The 18738-nt window shown below is 46.9% G+C and overlaps 1 protein-coding gene across 2 annotated transcripts in view; it reads right to left on the reverse strand.

Annotated features, from left to right (window-relative positions):
* Positions 1 to 18738, reverse strand: part of LOC142573148 (protein phosphatase 1L) — a 66890-nt gene that overhangs the window by 24183 nt on the left and 23969 nt on the right. Inside the window, exons 3-4 of one of the 2 annotated variants that reach the window (XM_075682698.1) lie at positions 18526 to 18727; positions 10610 to 11905 (exon numbers count right to left, since the gene is read on the reverse strand). In XM_075682698.1, the coding sequence (XP_075538813.1) occupies positions 11706 to 11905; positions 18526 to 18727 (402 nt within the window). In that variant the 3' untranslated portion in view covers positions 10610 to 11705. Of the gene's footprint in view, positions 1 to 10609; positions 11906 to 18525; positions 18728 to 18738 lie in introns of those variants that run through there. The other variant, XM_075682697.1, reaches the window with a different exon arrangement.

Raw genomic sequence — 18738 nt, forward strand, 5'->3', positions numbered from 1 at the left:
ACTCTATTTCAGTAGAGTTTGTATTTCACAAATTATATTAGCTATTACACTCCGACATTCCCACATGAAGCCAACACATTATGAGGCCAAGGAAAGCATACAAGATATGATTACAATATTTTAATATAAATCTAATAGTAGCTCCACGAATAGTTCACTTCCCAAATCAAATATCTACTACTAGATTTCTTGAATAGTCGCCAATAAATAATTCAGACATGTTCGATTATTCAAACTGCTTCACAGCACCAAAATTCCATAATATTTGCGGACGACCAATATTTCAGACAGTCTTTTTATGACCGCGTACTAATCTGGCCGCCAAGACAAGCAAAAAGAACAATGTTCTGTAAGCCCGTTACCAGCACCTACTTGAAACCAAAACTAGCGAAGTCGACTGCACCCAGATTGTGGTATAAGCCAAGCTAAGGTCAAGCCGCACAATGTGTGTGCACGTCCAGTGCATCTCACATATTATTTTCTTCGGCCAACCACATTGGTCAATTCTTTTCACTCAGAATCGCTAAGAAGCTTCAAATGGTGCCAATTTTACCCCCGACATATGCACCGACGAAAGCAGCAATGAAGCACGAGAAGTGTCGGACAGTAACTGCTGCGAAGAGACCCACGATTATGCACCTGTTCTCTGACTGCCATCGAACTGTTGACATAGGAGGATGGTTTTGTGCATGCATTGATCATGCTTTCACTTGACGTATAGCACAGCCAAGACCGAAATGCAGGCTGAACATGTTGCATGCAAGCATATGTGCAAACAGCGATGTGCTTGATCAGACCTATGTGTTGAGTAAGGTCATTCTAGCAAATCCGTTTATTCGAACTGCCTGTAATTTCAACATTATACAGTTTTGGTTTAGCATGTTAAACGTAATATTGGGCTTAGCGGAATAGTGGGGTTGAAATGCGCATGCACAGAATGCTAAATGACCCGCATGCTATTTCTCAGATTTAACGTTACCGCCTTTGCGTGGTTTGCATAGTTTACATAAAAACATGGTGGCATTTCCAGCTGCCTGCTTCTAACTGAATTTGGTGCTTCTTTTGTAGAATTAATTTCTTTTGTAGCAAATTTCTGTGTACGTGGGTTTTGCGTAGTCACAGGCCACTTTGATGACAGAGTATTATGAATAACCTTGCGGATTTTTCGAGATCACTTCTCGTTTCATATGCGTTGAGGCCTGATGAGAGAAACTTCCAGGATGGCTGCACCACCTACTGGTGAAGTCGAGAAATAGGTGTGATGGCATATGACCTATGAGACTGGGAGATATCAGAGGCCATGGACAGGCTTGTACTGATCTCACCTCGGATCATCAGACATGGAAAGTACGAATACCGTGTTTTCCTGTGTATAACTCGTGTCTTTTTTTTCTTAAATTCTTGTTGATGTGTCTCATGCACAGGTGCAGCTTATATACAGCTCTTTCTCTTATTTTTCTGGGGGGGGGGGGGAGGGTAGGGGGGAACTGCCGTCAAAATCGATTTGGATGACATGGCCACGCGAAACACGCTGGGTTGACCTCTTCTAGCAGTTGCTACAGGTTGTGTGTGTGCTATGGAGGTGCCAGGTTCTTCTCGTGATGGAGTTGCAGAGCGCAGTGCAAGAAGGACGGAGCAGCAACGTAAGCGGCGGCAGGCTGCGGGTCGACCGACTACAAAGTTGTTGCATCTGCAGATCGCTTTCAAGATACGGCGGGTGCCGCTATGCAAACTATGCAGTTGCTACCAGAGTACAAGTCCTCTCCCCCTCCATCTTTCACTGCCTTCCCAGTTTCTTCCCTTGTGTGCAATTCGGTTCCCCGTTGTATGCTTTCATTCGCACATACAGAATATACGGTGCGCCGAGATGATGTGATCACCCTTGGACTTTATGTGGTACATCGTGGTGACCATGATGGCGGAAATGGGCCTGGAGTGTACATATCACTGCTTGCACATGACCCGCGTTCACGAAGTGAAACGTCACTGTATTTTTTTTTTTAATCGCTTACCGAATGAACAATTGTGTCTTATACACCGGTGCAACTTATATAGGCTTCTTTTCTAAAAACTGCCATATTGAGGGGGGTGTGACTTATACACAGGTGTGACTTACACAACTGAAAATACGGTACAACGTGCTCAGGGCTTTCACGTGCTGTCTCTTGCACTTTTCAGGCACACATGCAAGGCTTGGCGAATAGATAAAATCACTTATGTGCACTTTGTATGCAAAATTTATAGCATAGTTGATTAGCGTTCTGCATGGAGACTACACGGCCATGCTATACTAAAATTGCTTCCTTTAAGTTTGTTTGTGGAACCGTAACGCCATTTCCCTTAACCCTGCTATTACGCCAACATTAAACTAAAACTGTCTATCCATTATACGGCCCCGCCTAGTTCGCAATATTGCTCAGGGACAGTATTCGGTGAAAGGCTCATCTTGCCTACTCTTCACTGCACTCTGCGGCCAACATGCGGCCTATGTGAAACGGTTCCCTCCGGGATAAGCCGTGCAAAGCATATCTACGTCAGTGGGGCGATGTAACTTACGTATTCGGGTAGACGGTGCGTATGATAGAACCTTTCTAAATTGTTCCAAAGTAGACAAAGAGAAAGGGCTCTTGGAAAAAAAGAAGAATGCAGGTTGTATCACATTTGCATGTGTGTGTGTCCGTATCAGATCCACGTTCACGAAAAAATGAGCATAAGCATGCACTGGCACCCCATTTCCACAGAAAAGCTTTGTTGCATTATTGACGCATGGATTGTGCCCTCATGCTGCTGCTTTCTCCACAAACTTATCACGATTACTTATTTAATGGCCATGCAATCTAGCCTGTAATGAACTTAAAGGCTTGCGCATGTCCATGCAGCAGAAATCCTTCCTTCAGTTGAGCCCTCCGACATTGAGTGCACCGTGGTCACTTAGCAGATGAATGAAGTCAAAATCTCTAAATGTGGAGGGGCGAAGGCAGCTTACCACAAAAACGACAAAGAGATCAGTAGAAGAATTTCATTGACTATGTACGTGAAGTAAATGCCCCCTCCATCCACTTTATGCGTGGCTACTGCTATTGTCAAGACAGCAAAGAACGAGGATGGCAGGAGGCCTATGTGGATTTTTAATAACTACACAGGTTGCATTCGATGCTGTGACTTCTGAATGGATGTTCAAAAAATGAGGAATCGTCCATGTTTTCATTGCTGACAGAAGTTGGATTTCTTGCATATTATGTGTATGTGTCAGGGGAGAAAGAGAGCAGACATAGAGCGGAGAATGCAATCAGAGAGGAGTCCAATTGCAGACAAAGGAGGCCCTTCCCTCCCGTTAATAGGTTTTGGCTAGGCATCCTTCCGTGGCATATCGTTCATGCTCGCAATATTCTTGAGTTCCTAAGTGCTGCCACCTGCCACCTCATCATGGTATGTGATCACAGTTCCACAACTATAGAGCAAGCCACGCTCCCGTGGCCACGTGCTCGAGTTCTGAAGTGCTGCCGCTTAATCATGACCCATGATCGCAGTTCCACAACTATAGTGCAAGCTGCTTTTCTGTGGTCATGTGCTTGAGTTCCGTAGTGCTGCCGCCTCATCGTGATCCATGATCGCGGTTTCGCAATTACAGTCGAACACGGATATATCGAACTCGAAGAGGATCGCGAATTAATTCGATATAAAAAAAAAAGGCCCTGAGACTTTACCTGTGGTGGACGATGATCTACCGATCGGCGCATTCAAGAATGGCAACTATTTCCACAAACACAACGCAACGTAATGCTTTATTTGCGTGAAAAAAAATCGCTTATGTTGGTCTGCTTCTTCGCTTTGCAAATGAAATTAAAGACGCCAACCTCGATCTTATTGAGGCTGTTCAGGTGCGAAAGCCCGGTTCCTTCTATGCCGCCGCAACAACGGCGAATCAAGCTGAACGCTGCCGCCACTTCAGCGCGGAGTACGAGCGTGTAGCCGCCGCCTCGTCCGGACGATCTTCATCGCCACTCAAGCTGTCGGCCTGGGTCCCTGCGACTGCAGCTACAATGTCCTCGTCGGCGAGGCTCGCAACAGCCTGAACATTGCTGTCAACGTTCACAAAATCGTCAGCAGACACTTCGACTGGAACGGCAGCCGGGAAAAGGGACGACAACTCGCGAAATGCATCGTCCATGCACTCATTGTCGCCGTCGCCGTCTTTGCAGGTTTCTGGAAGTTTGGCTGTCACGAGGCCTGCCTTCCGGAAGCAGTTGGCCACGGTATCCTGCTTCACATCTCTGCAGGCACCCATCATCATTTGAATGGCCCCCAGCAGGTCAACCTTAAGCTCGGTGCCCATGCGGAGGTTCACCAAAAGCCTATCAATGAGTCGCCTCCTGTAACCAACCTTGAACGACTTAATGATGCCCTGGTCGAGCGGCTGCAACTTCGCTGTCGTGTTCGCTGGCAGAAACTTGAGCGCGATGTTTTCGAGCTGGCAGGTGGTGTGATGGGCCAAGCAGTTATCGACGAGAAGGCAAACGTGACGCCCCGACTTGCCCAGTTCAGCGTCCCACGCTTGCAGCCATTCTGTAAACAGCTGACGCATCATCCACGCCTTCTTATTGAAGGCGTAGCGGATGGTGCGCTGCTTACAGTTTTTGAAGCAGCGCAGTGCCCTTGCTTTGCCGATCACATAGGGCTGGAGCTTTTGAGAGCCATCTATGTTAGCTGCAAGCAGAATGCTCATGCAGACTTTGCTCATCTTGCCCCCATGACACGTGCTGCCTCGGACGTCGAGCATCTTGCTGGGCAGCATCTGCCAAAACCCGGTCTTGTCAACGTTGAAGATTTCCGCGGGTGAAAACTTTGCGCAAATTTCCGGCCATTCCTTCGAAATCCACTGCTGGATATCCTGGCTGATGACGGCTCCGCTTCCCCAGAAATGGTTTTGCCAATTATATTATGGCGGTTCTTAAGCCTCTGCAGCCACCCTATGTTGTCGGCGAAGTGAGAACAGCAGCAAACCATTTGGCCTTAGCCATTAGCATTGGGCCATCCACCGGAATGTTCTTAGCCTGGACCTCTAAAAACCACGCATGGAGAGCCTTTCCAACTTTCTCGTGGGCAGGAGCGCGCACACGACAAGCTCCCGACGTTCGTTGCTCCATTGCTTTCGACTTTATGTCTGCCTTGTTTGAGTGCTCCGAGGAATCCCGAAGTCGCCTGCCACCGTCGCACTTTTCTCGCCCACCTCAACACGCTGAATGGCTTTCAGCTTTGTCACAAAGTCCAGGTTCTTGCGCTTCTTGACACTGCTTGTGCTTGCTGCGGCCATTGCTTCCACGTCAGCTCACCACGATCCAGTCACACGTGTCATGAGACGCACGCAAAACAATAACGCACATGAAACACAAGAATGGGAGCAGCCTCCGCCAACAAAGCGCTCGCGATGGCCACCTCCGAGGGCAACAGCGACGTACGAAAGGTGCGAGCTGTGGTTGGCTGAGCAAAACTCATGAAAAAGCAACAAGAAAAAAAGGGAAAAGGAGGAGGCCACCGGCACCTTCGTTCCTGGCTACCTTTTCCGAGCCGATCACTATGGTTATGCGGGGGAAAGATGAGAGACATAGGGAGAGAGAGCGAAAAAAAAAGAAAGCTGTTCCACAAGTTGGAGAGCGTGCGCAGTGGGAGTACAGTCAGAGCCACCCTCCCTCTCGCTCTCACATTTTCTGAGCCTTTCAGGAGAGGCGCGGATCTCGCCGGTGCAGCGAGTGCCGAGCTCGCACTGCGTTCTATATATCCAACGGCGGGTAAAAATATCGTTCGATATAAACGTACGGATTTCTATACTATTACACAGAATTTTCAAGGGGATAATTTATGAGTTTGATACAGACTATAATTCGATATATGTGGGTTCGATATATCCGTGTTTGACTGTATAGTGAAAGCTGTCCTTCCATGGCCAGTGCTTGAGCTTCAAAGTGCTGCCACCTCATCGTAGTATGTGATCGCAGTTCAGCAACTATAGTGCAAGCCACCCTTCCGTGGCAATGTGGTCTAGTTCCAAAGTGCTGCCACTTAATCGTGATCTGCGATCACAGTTCCGCAACTATAGTGCAAGCCGCCCTTCTGCGGACATGTGCTCGAGTTCCGAAGTGCTGCCCCTTAATCGTGGCCCGTGATTAGGGTTTCACAAATATAGTGCAAGCCGTCCTTCCGTGGCCCCGTGCTTGAGTGCATAAGTGTTGCTGCCTCATCGTGGTCCGTGACTGCGGTTTCGCAACTATAGTGCAAGCTGTCCTTTCGTGGCCACGTGTTTAAGTTACGAAGTGCTGCTGCGTCATTGTGGTCTGTGATTACCGGGGTTTTGCAACTATAGTGCAAGCCGTTCTTCCGTGGCCACGTGCTTGAGTGCTGAAGTGCTGCCACCTCATCGTAGTATGTGATCGCAGTTCCGCAACTATAGTGCAAGCCACCCTTCTGTGGCCATGTGCTCGAGTTCCGAAGTGCTGCCGCTCAATCGTGGCCTGTGATCGCAGTTCTGCAACTATAGTGCAAGCCACTCTTCCGTGGCCACATGCTTGAGTTCCGAAGTGCTGTCGCTTAATCATGGCCCGTGATTAGGGTTTCGCAACTATAGTGCAAGCCGTTCTTCCATGGCCACGTGCTTGAGTGCAGAAGTGTTGCTGCCTCATCGTGGTCCGTGACTGCAGTTTCGCAATTATAGTGCAAGCTGTCCTTTCGTGGCCACGTGCTTAAGTTACGAAGTGCTGCTGCGTCATTGTGGTCTGTGATTACCGGGGTTTTGCAACTATAGTGCAAGCCGTTCTTCCGTGGCCACATGCTTGAGTGCTGAAGTGCTGCCGCCTCATCATGGTGCTTGATCGTGGTTTCACAACTATAGTGAAAGCTGTCCTTCCATGGCCAGTGCTTGAGTTCTGAAGTGCTTCCACCTCATTGTAGTACGTGATCATGTTCCTGCAATTATAGTGCAAGCTGTCCTACTGTGGCCAGTGCTTGAGTTCTGAAGTGCTACCACCTCATCGTGGTACGTGATCACAGTTACACAACTAGAGTGCAACCTTTCCTTCCATAGCGTGTATCGTGTTCGCTTGCCACGTGCTTGCTTCGGAGTCTCGAAGTGCCGCCTCATAGTGGTTTTGGAAACTACTGTGTCGTTCTTTTGCAGTGTACCATAGACTGCTGTAAAAGGTGCATTCTTCGGTGCATGAAAGGAATTCCATTACTGAGCGTCTGAAGAGTGCTATTTTGAAGCACTTCATCAGGAATTTGCCACAAGAGGCAAATTCGTGACGCATTGCATTGGGAAGCCAAAATGTAACTGACAGTCACACTGCTTGCAACATATTCAAGTGCTTTCAATCAATGACAAGCTGAGTGGGAACCACCACTGGGAATGCAAGAGTTGTCATGCTAAGCTGTGGACGCCGTCATCCACTTGTTCTTGAGAGATTGGAAGATCAGCAAGGTCAGAAAGTGCCTCATGATCATCCATTAGAAAGGCGCTGAACGAGTTATTCTAATGTTGCTCAGCGGACATAACTATAAAGTTCTCCAGAATGAAGATCTCCACTTAACCTTCAGCCCCACAGTGCCATTGAATATCAAGGGTTTAAGGAACTTGTATATAACCTCTCACCTCTGTACGAGATTTCTGCCCAGACAATATTTTCAAGAACAGTCATCCACAACTTGTGCAATAACATTGTCAGAGAAATGAAGGAGTGCATGCAGGCCGATTTCCAGAAAGGTGTGAAATCTATTAGTACACTCCCAAGTGACATGTGGACATGAAGATCTAATGAAAGGTACATCAGCCTCGCTTGTCACTACTTGACCACTAACTTTGAACTGAGAGCCTTTGCATTGGGAAGCCAAAGTGTAACTGACAGTCACACTGCTTGCAACATCTTCAAGCGCTTTCAATCAATGATACATGAGCGGGAACCACCACTGGAAAAGCTACTCTATCTATGTTGTCACTGACAATGCACAACATTTTTGGGAAGCCCTTAAAGACTTTCCATGTATGCCAGTGCAATGCATGGGACACACGCTGCAGCTAGCCATTAAAGGGGTCCTGAACCACACCTTGGGCTTGGTGAAAAAACAGTCCACAGATAGCACACACTGCTGTGAACACTTCAGCTAAATTTCACAGTCGTGTATGGTGCGTAGATCTCACGAGCAGAGCGAGAAATCACCTTTCTCTCAAACGTCTTTTCAATGGAAGCGTGCTCCTCACTCTTTTCTGGACACTTTACTTCGCAATATAGCAGATTCCCATACAGGGCTGCTGTTGGCCAATACTGTTCTTACTGTTGCTTCTTACTTTGTTACTGTTAGTTCTTACAACAATTCTTACTGTTATTGTGTACATTTATTGAAGAAGTTTAATAAACAGGATGAAATAAGCAAAAATCTGCTTTGGAATTTTGATAATAATTACACACTTCTGGAAGAAGCCAAGTATTGTCTGCTCACACCTGGCTGCGGCTGCTCATGTATAAATTAAACTTTGGCCATCCTGTAGCTTATTGGTGTCGTAGCTGTCGAGAGAGAGAGAGAGAGAAATAAACTTTATTGCTAGACCAGGCTTCTTGAGCCCAAAGGTGGGTGGCCTCCTCAGTCCAGGTAGCCATCGCTCGCTGCCGCCGTCCAAGCCCTGTTCACCAACCGTAGCTGGTTGTCAGGGTCTTGTGTCACGTCACGTCACGTCTTGTCATAGCTGTCGAGACTCGCTAATTTCGACAATTTTCGAACACTGAACCAGCCTCGAACCATTCGACATATAAGGTCAGACCACATGCACGCTTGCCAGTGCACGCTCACTTCTAGTCAGATGCCTTGGAAGACTATGCGCTATTGAGAGCATAGTCTATTGAGCTATTAACAGTACTTCAAAATGAACAAGTTGGATGTGGCTACTAGCCATCGTTCAAGCTGGAGCTGGACAAAGCCGGTCTGCACCACGCAGCACAGCAAACAGGAGCACATGAGCGCCAGTGCGCACTTGGGTCCTGTCATGCACAAAGTAAATGCTGCACATATGCACCACAGTTGACATAGGTGCGGTCTGCTACATAGCATGGATAATGCGGCCGCCGCAAGGTGCCATGACGAGTCCGCTGGCTGAGCACACCTCGGTTCCCTGAGAGCAACCACCTTTGCCTCATAGGTGCCAAAATCGGAAATAGTGGCACTTGTGTGAACATCCAAAATCAAATTTGAACTGCATGTCATGGTGAAGTTCAGTAGGTGAAGCATTATGGACACACCATGCTCCGTCATAGCCTCTGCAGTTCCACTCCACTTCTGCAGAACAAATCGAAGTACCTTCTGTGGCAAAGTATTTCTGAAAGAGTCAAATTTAACTTCAAATGCATTTCTCGACTTCGATAAAAAGTGGTTCAGACCCCTTTAAGGATGCCAAGGAAGAGACTACAGGAGTCCCTGCCATTATGAAAAAATGCTGAGATATTGTGGGCCACTACAAACACAGTGTCCCTGCTCCTGCAAAACTAAGTGATTGGCAGCAACGGATGGAGCTACCACAGTTGGAGCTTATCCACGACATAGAAACAAGATGGAACAATGAAAATGACATGCTGTCACGTCTTGTGCTGCTGAAAGAAGCCATTAATCTAGAAATCAACACAGCGCTAAACCTTAGACCACGGGAATGGAAGATGGTCGCTGGACTAGTCAATGCTCTCATGCCTATTGCATTGGCTACTACAGACCTCAGGGGTCAAAAATATGCAACCCTGCCATCAGTGATACCATTTTTTAATGGAATGCAAATGGTCCTGCAAGAATACACTGCGGCCGATAACGACTCATCAGAACTTGCTAGAAAACTGCTCCACAGCTTAAAGACAAGATTTCCCAATTACAGGAGTACAGAATGGTACCGGCATTTGACCAAAGATTTAAGAACATTTCTTGCTCTACACCTTTCCAGGAGACAAGGCTCTTGGAGTTTAGGAGGATCTAGCTGCACACCTCAGACAAAACCACCGCATGAATGCACTGAAGAGGCGGTGCCAACATCCACAATACGTGATGGTGTCAGCAGCATCAGGGACATCGAGAAGTTGCCAATGTCATCAGAAAGAAGGCATTCATACAAAAACAGGTAACTCTGAAGAATTTTAGCGATACCTCTTGTCACACTTGTCACAAACATGAAGACCCATTGGAATTCTGGAGGGAAAAAGAGACTTCCTGGGGCTGTGCAAGATCGCAAAGGCATACGTGACCATTGCTGCAGCCCAAGTTCCTCGTGAAAAGCCGTCCTCAATGGCTGGAACGTTGGCACAGCCCGACGTGAGAAGTCGATTCTTGAACATGTGTAACAGCTGCTCTGCTTGCATGAAAATTTGCAAGAACTGAGGCCTGTGAAGATAATTTTTTTTTCTATATTCAATTGGATTCCACATTTCCTTCAAAAGCCCCCACAGTCGAACCTCGATATACTGAATAATGTGATGATCGTGAAACAGTTCGATATAGCCAGAATTCAATATATAAAATCATGTAAAAAATGCATGAAATAATTCTGCAAATCAATAAATGAACCAAGGGAGTGATCGGAGATCCTTGTTTGCAGCGCGCGTGCCGACATCTTCAGTCGGGTGAGCGTGGTCGATTGTGCCACACGCAATTCATGTAGGCCGCGCCGACTTCGTCCGCCACACAAAGTTGGCGCGGTCTAGGCCAATTACGCGCGGCGCAGCCAAACGCACGCTCCAAACAACGATCCCCAATCGTGCCCCAATCGTGGCACAGTAAATACTCACTTGAAGCTTCACACAAAGTATGTGTTTATTTGGCTGAAAGTACTGCAGCAGTGTAGCCTGCTACTTATTGGCATCTGCGTGCTTAAACACGTAGTCCTCCACATAGTCTAAACGATTCAAAAGCGATAAGCCAGTGCCCTCTATTCCGCTGCAGTGGCGGCGTAGAAGGGACAAAGCAGCTACAGTCTCAGTTGAAGTTGGGAGCGCAGCAACATCAGCACTTCTGGAATCAACCTCGGCAGCGTCTCAGTTTGGCCGCTATTACTGCCGCAATGACCATACCTGTCAATCGAAGCATTTTGAAACACTGTCAATGATAAAGTAGCATCTGCCAAGGCGTCTATGAGTAAGCCCAGTGAGCGTGCACTGTCGCGCGTTTTGGTGGATTCAAACCGCCAGTTCTCACTATGCGCGGCAGGCTCAGAGTGTGGCACCGAGGAGTCAATGCGGCAAATGCAATGCGTCGATGTTGTCGAACTAGTCAAGCCGCCACGTGCCTAGGCCGTGATGTTCAAATGGTGCCCTTGGCACAATCGATGTGTGCAGCTATAGTGCGCAGCAGTCACGAATGCCCATCACGCCCTCTACCTTCGAGGGTGTTGCAGGGAAGCTCACCGCCTGTCAACAGAGAGCACGTGGTCTGGGGAGGCGGAGTTCGATATACAATCGAACCCGGATATATCGAACCCGCATATTTAGAATTATTGGCTATATTGAACACACAGATTACCCCCTTGAAAATACTATGTAAAAGTATAGGACAATTGCGTAGTATATAGAATTCCATTTTCGTCGGACATTCGACATATCGAATGCCGCTCTGCACCGCGCCCCTGGAAGGTGCGCTTTTCCCAATGACATTCGTGTTCGGTCCTCAGGGGAAAACATTTCTGCAGTCAGTCAGCAGGCTCCTCCTCTGCACATGCGCGGCCGTCGCCTATCAATGGAGATGCAGAGCCTTTCCCCCTTTCTTGCGTCCCACTGGCGCGAGCTCCCTCGCTCATCCTGTACCGCTGGCGTGTGCATTGGGCAAGGCCATTGGAGCTCAACGAAGAGAGTGTGCGGCATGAAGACGCGGTGATGTTTCCAAGCCACGCTTCCTGGGGAAAGGAAGAGAGAGTGAGGGGTCGGTACAGTCGCTGCCAGAGAGGGCTCAAAAAACAAAGCACATAGCGAAGCGGCAATTGCACCCACAGCGCCTTCGACGGCATATTCTGCCGATCTTTTTCCCCGCTCTCTTCTTTCTTTTCCCTTTGTCGTTCCTTCGCAGCCACGCTGACTGCTGCTCAAACGTTGGTTCTTTATTCTATGAACTCAGACTGCTCCATCTGCGCATCATGCGTTTTCTTGTGTGTACCTGTGTTTCAACGTGCCGTGCGTAGCATGTATGATTGCGGTCATCTGGTGAGCTATGGCATCCGCGGACATAAAAAAGAGGAAGAATCTGGACTTTGCAAGCAAGTTTGAGGTAATCCGGCATGTCGAGAATGGAGAAAAGTCCTCCGTGGCAGACGCATTCGGCATTCCGCTGTATACTTTTAGTATGTTGTTAAAAAACGAGCAGGACATCAAGCTTAAAGTAGGTGAGGAAAGTCGCTCGGGAGCGTGTCGTGTGCGCCCTGCTGCTTTTGACAAAGTGGAGAAGGCACTCTATACGTGGTTTCTTGAAATCCGAGCGAAAAATATTCCTGTGGATGGTCCGATGTTAATCGCAAAGGCCAAATGGTTTGCTATGGCTCTTGGCGAAGAGAACTTTTACGGTGGCACTGGATGGCTGCAACGGTTTAAGAACCGCCACGGCATTGTAGGAAAGGCCATTTCAGATGAAAGTGGGGCTGTCAGCAGCCAGGAGATGCAGCAGTGGCTTTCTGAGGAGTGGCCGAAGATCACTGCGAAGTTTTCGCCTGCAGAAATCTTCAATGCAGACGAAACTGGTCTCTTTTGGCAAATGTTGCCGAATAAGACACTCGCTCTTCATGGAACCTCATGTCACGGCGGTAAAATGAGCAAAAAGCGTGTGTCGGTACTGCTTGCAGCCAACATGGACAGCTCGTGCAAGCTACGGCTATTCGTGATTGGGAAGAGCAAGTCACCGCGCTGCTTCATGAACTGTAAACAGCTTCCCGTCCGCTAAGGCTGTAATAGGAAGGCCTGGATGACACGTCAACTTTTTGTTGAATGGTTGCAGGTTTGGGACACTGAGTTGGGCAAGTCGGGCCGCCGAGTTTGCCTTCTGGTAGACAACTGTTCGGCCCATCAAATGACTTGCAAGCTGCAGCACATCGAATTGAAGTTTCTCCCGCCGAACACCACAGCGAGACTGCAGCCCCTCGACCAGGGTATCATAAAGGCATTCAAGGTAGGCTATCGGAAGCGACTTACTCAATGGCTCCTCGTAAACCTCCACACGGGAACCGATCTCAAGATTTACCTGCTCAGCGCAATCCAGATTATTGCCGGCGCTTCGGGCGACGTGAAGCAGGCCACAAAGGCCAACTGTTTCGGCAAGGCAGGCCTTGAAGTGGCCGGAGATTAATGTCCGGAAGCTTTAGATGACGATGAGTGCTTGGAGGACGCGTTTCGCGACTTGTCCAATTTTCCCGGCACCGTTCCGTCTGAAGTTACTGTCGATGACTTCATTAACGCTGACAGCGAAGTTCAAGCGGTAGCCGACCTCACTGATGAGGACAGTGAGGCCGGAATAGCTGGCGTTCAAGACGGCGATTCCAGCGACGACGAGGGCAACTGTGTTTTCGAAGAAACGCGTCCGTGCACAGCCATTGAACTGGCGTCAGTGTTCAGCCTGATTCGGTGCTGTTGCGGAGAAATGGAAGGCACTGGGCTCTCTCACCTGGACAGTCTCGAGAAGATTGAGACTAGTGTTTTCAACTTCATTTCCCAAAGAAAAAAGCAGCTCAAAATTTGTGATTTTTTTTCCGTGAAATAAAGCGCTTTCATATTGTGTGCACATGCTATGTGATTCGCGGCTGTTCCAATCAGTAAGCCACAATTTTTTATGATCGCGAGTGCTTTTTTGGCCTCTATCTGTATATCGAATTTTCGCTATATCGAACTATTTTCCGATCCCCGTTGAATTCGATATATCCGGGTTCGACTGTATCAATTTTACGTCCGACCCCGTTTGAAATAAAAAATAAAATATGCATACGATTTTCCAGGTGATATAGAAAGTGTTCAATATATGCAATCATTCGATATATCCGTGTTCAGTATATCGAGGTTTGACTGTGTTTGGTATTCGCACACCCTTACTGTTGTTGATGTAAACAGAATAGTACTGGTCGGAACACTAAACCTTGCAGCACCTTGCGGTCTGCAAAATTATAAGGCAACTCAGTACTACCAATCAGCACTGTTTGTTCACGCGCTGGCACCATTTTCCACATTTGGCAGGCAAGATGTACAGGGAAGACCTGCAGCCTCGCACATCTATCTCTTGCACCCAAATGCACTTCTGCAACCACTTTGCGCATCCATTGGCAATATTGGTAGGTGGGCTATTCTACAATAGGATTCAACATAGACAGCCAATGTGGTCTAGTGTAGGCCCAGTCCTGCCTACTAAGCCCTTACATTGGCCTATCATTGGCTGCACTTTATGGTGCCACTTGCAGGGGCATCTGAGAAAAGAGATCGCATGAGAAATGGCACATGCTTCATTAGCAAAGAGCGAGTGTTTGAACAGACAGAAAAGAAAATATAGTGTGGCTCGCCACACTCGATCCCACAACTGAACTGAAGGCAACAACTGCGTTTCTTCCATCAAGTGCATTTCTGTATTGCTGATCTAGTCACTTGTAGTTCTTTGTTGCAATTTCACGACATACCAAGTCCAACTCCTAAATCAAAATAGCAAGCTTAAGGGAGAAAAAGCCTGATTGTGATGTCAAGTCCAGTAAAAACATGCCAGTTTACTCGAAAGTCTCCCTCACAGGGATACTAAAGATACAAAACATAGTTTAAATTGATAACGCATTCCTTCAAAATGATATATTTCTTAATTTGCAATAATAGGTTGATAATTAAAAGAGAAAATGAAGGGCAATGTTCAACTCCTGAATTTCGCTCTGAAACATCAGTGCGAGAACGTCTATATAATGCCCCGGATTTCAATGTCTTTTTTCTTATTTGGGGGTCCCGAAACTTGCCAATTTTAATCTCATTTGGAATACAATGCAGTCCATTTTTACCAATAAACAACTAAGTTATAGTAGCCGCTGTTAGAATCTATGACGTCAAAGCAAGCTGGTGCAGAAACTTCGAAGCAGTGTTTTTACCCGTCTTATGTTCTTGTGGCTTTTCTGGCTTATGTTCTTGTGTCTTTTCGTCATACGAGTAGCTTTCTGTGGTATTGTACAACATTAATTTACTAATACAAGTGAAATCATTTTTCTCTTCGCATACCTAGCTGCAAAAGTTAGAGCTGCCATCTCTGCAATACAAGATGTCTCGCAGGCTGCCATAAGACAAAATAGCATTTGCCTTACATGTTGAAGAACATACAGGGTGAAAATGTAGATACAGTTAAACCTCGATATAACCAACTTCAATATAACGAAATTCTCAATAAATATTTAACTTTTCATAACCTCTTGTCCATAGAACACCATGTATTCAGAACCTCAATATAACGAAGTGTGTTTGTATGCGATTTCAATAAACAACATTTCACTGCTGCTGCAAAGGAATGCCAAGACAATAAACTGAAACTTCTGTGGACGCAAATGGTCAAATGAATTAATTACAAGCGCCTGCTTGCAAACACACCTCGCATATCGTGTGCACAGCGTGACAAGAATGACCACCGAAGTGAAGCCGCATCATGTTCCCTGTAAAATCCAACTGCAATAAGATCCTATAGTGCCCCACGCACTTTGTGCTTTAGCTGTGAGTGAAAGTGTGCAAGAGTGAGACAAAAAGAAAGACGGTGGCTTCACGAGTGAGGCCTTCCTATGCGAGCAAAGGGAAAGTGGGAGGGGAGCGAGCTTGCGGTAACCCGATCAAGCGCGTGTCAGGGGGCAGGTAAGTTGGCATGCGTCTCAGCCGTGGCTGCGCATGGCCGTTAGCATGGCCAAGTGCATACACAGCCGGGCACCCTGCTTCAGAGGTAATCCTTCGCGCATGCAAAGCGTAGGCATTCCGAGACCATGTGGCACCATGTAAGCTGTCTTCCAGAGTGTTTAGTATTTGAGGTTGTGTAATCTCGAAGTTTCGGTGAGCCGTTAGAGCAAGATGCCAGCGCTTTTTCTGATAGGGTCATCCCACTATGGGCGACACTATCAACCACGGAGGCAGAGTGCATGTGAAAGTGTGGCTGGCTTCACTCCACTTGTACCGCCGATGTGAAAATACCGTCGACGTATGTGGCATGAAACCGTGTAATTCATCACAGACTACCCAAATTTACCAAAAAGTATTGTTTTCTCATTGAAGTTTGCTTTTTTTCAATTGCCCAATAACTCAAAATTTTGCAGCCCCTTTCCGTGTAAGAAAAATTCAGCGGTGACTGTACTTATTCGCATAAAAGGTTGAATTTCAATACAATGAAACATTGATATAACAAAGCAAATTGCTGATTTTACGGACTTCACTATATCAAGGTTTAACTGTATACACAAGCATTCTTTCGGCCAGCAGACATCCATTTGAGTTTTTTTGCAATGAGGCTCCTAATTTCACTCTCAGGAAGCAGATGGAAGTATGCTCTGGCACCAAACATCAGTAAAATTTTCTGATGTGCAGTCCCAATGTTTTTCTCCAGGCAACAAAGTTAAGGCAACAAGAAGTTGAAAAAAGACCTTTCTTCAAGCCCTTCTCCATTTTAATCACAGCCACAAGATCTACGTGTCAGCCTGTCATACTAACATGCTCCAATTTCCTTGAAATACCAAAACTGCTGCAGACTGAAACTACCTCCCTCTGCCACTGCCTACAATCCTGACCATGTCATATACAAAATGGCCATCTGTATATTCGCGAACTGCACATGTAATGTACTCATGAATATTGTGCATATAATTGCTTATGAAATCCAAAGTATGATGGCAAACTGTCTGGTAAGAATATAGAAATCCAAAGATGAAAAGTGACACTCCAACCAAAAGGGTAGAGAATTTAACGATGTTCCAGCTCCCACACAGGAACTTCGTTCACAATAAAACCAATGAAACAATGAAACAAACAGCGTCTTTATCTATGCCTCAGCATGTGATGCAAGTAGCGAGTTTGCATCAAGCGATATTGCTGGAAATCTGCTATCAGTTTTATTCAATGTGTGATGTGAACTTCTTTTCTTTAGCCAGTACACATGCATTTACCCAGTCAATCTTGTGACCAGTGGCTTCTTCCCGTTTGGCGATGGCATTGCAGGCCACATGGTTACTGGGCCTCGTAAGTGTGCTGCCTAACAAATTTCTTTAAATTGCCTGTTTCGCTGATAACCTCTATTGTGTGTATGCAACTACATGTGTACAGCAGAACCTCATTTACCTGTGCAAACAAAAAAGAAAAAGAATGAGAAAAAACTAACTGGCAAAACATACAGATTTAAAGTCACTAAAAAATTGGCAGACTCAACTGAAATTGACATCATCATAACGAGAAGAATTGTGCGAATCATTGGAGCACGAGACGTCGAAGCGCGTTGAGCTGATGGGGCTCAAGCGACCCCATGTGCGCATTGTCGTTTTCGCAGCTTCGGCAAGCTTATGTTTACGCTCCTCAAGTTCAGCTTGGGTCAGCAGCTTGTTTCGGCACGGCAATTTGGCAGGATATTTCCAAGTGCTCACTTGGTGAGAATTGCCACGACACAAGATTTTTGGGGCCCAAGCAGCCCGAGGTGCACATTGTCATTTTCCCATCTTCCTATTGCGTAGTGCAAGACAACAATGGGAAACTAAAAGGAAATCGAGCTAGTAGGGGTTCTGGTAATAAGGATGGTGGTCGATGTGGGAAACACAACATTCGCTTCTCACCACCTGCAGCAGGTACTGTTGGCGCATTTGTGTTATTGGCTACAAATTAAAAGCGTGCAGTACACTTCTAACAGGCATTGTACGTCACACACTATGTCAAACAGATAGGTGAAGATGCTTTTCGCAATAGGGTTGACGGCAAAAGCTGACAGTGCGAAGTGTGACGACCTGCAAGGGGATTTGCTAATACTGAAAGAGGAAACAGAGTGCGTGCTGGCCTTTTCACGTGACACGGGCAGGCGAGTGCTGCAGGGAAGCTGCCGTTGTGGAAACACACTGCTCTCGATCGCATGTGTGTCGCACCTTTTCTTGTTTACATGGAATCTAGCAACCGGAAAACGTATCACACAATCGCAGTTTGGCAATGTACTGAACATGAAGAAGCTGTGTGCGAATAGGTGACGATGAGAAATGGGAAAGACAGAGGGGCAAGAGTAGCTGGAGGTGTTTTGTACTTGTATGATGTGCCCACTACAATACAATCTACGTTGCACGGCTGTGCCATAAGATAGTTTTTGCTGATGCTGTGGTGTCTTAAACTTTTGCTTCATAGGGTCTCAACCTCTACTGTTTGATATGCCCATGAGGCCCTAGAGTATTAAAAAATAAATCAACCTAAACTAAACAATTTCTTTTTGCTTGGAAAAAGAGACCTTGCCTACACCATAGCCACAGCTGCACCTTTGCGATGATGAATGCAGACAGCCGTTAAAAACAATACGCACCCGAGAGGTCGTGCCGGTTCTTGAGGATGACCAGGAGATCGGTATCCAACTGCAGGATCTCGTCAGTGAGCAGCTGTGAGAATTCTGACAGCAGTTGCTCCACTGTCTCACCGCTACCTGCGGCTTGCTGCCGCTGCACAGCCTCCACAAGCTTTGGCATCAGCGAGGGAAACAGGCGCTGTTCAGCAAAGTCTGATGCCACCTGCAGCAGCA

This window comes from Dermacentor variabilis, chromosome 2 (genome assembly GCF_050947875.1).
Source record: "Dermacentor variabilis isolate Ectoservices chromosome 2, ASM5094787v1, whole genome shotgun sequence".
Classification (NCBI taxonomy): Eukaryota; Metazoa; Arthropoda; class Arachnida; order Ixodida; family Ixodidae; genus Dermacentor; species Dermacentor variabilis.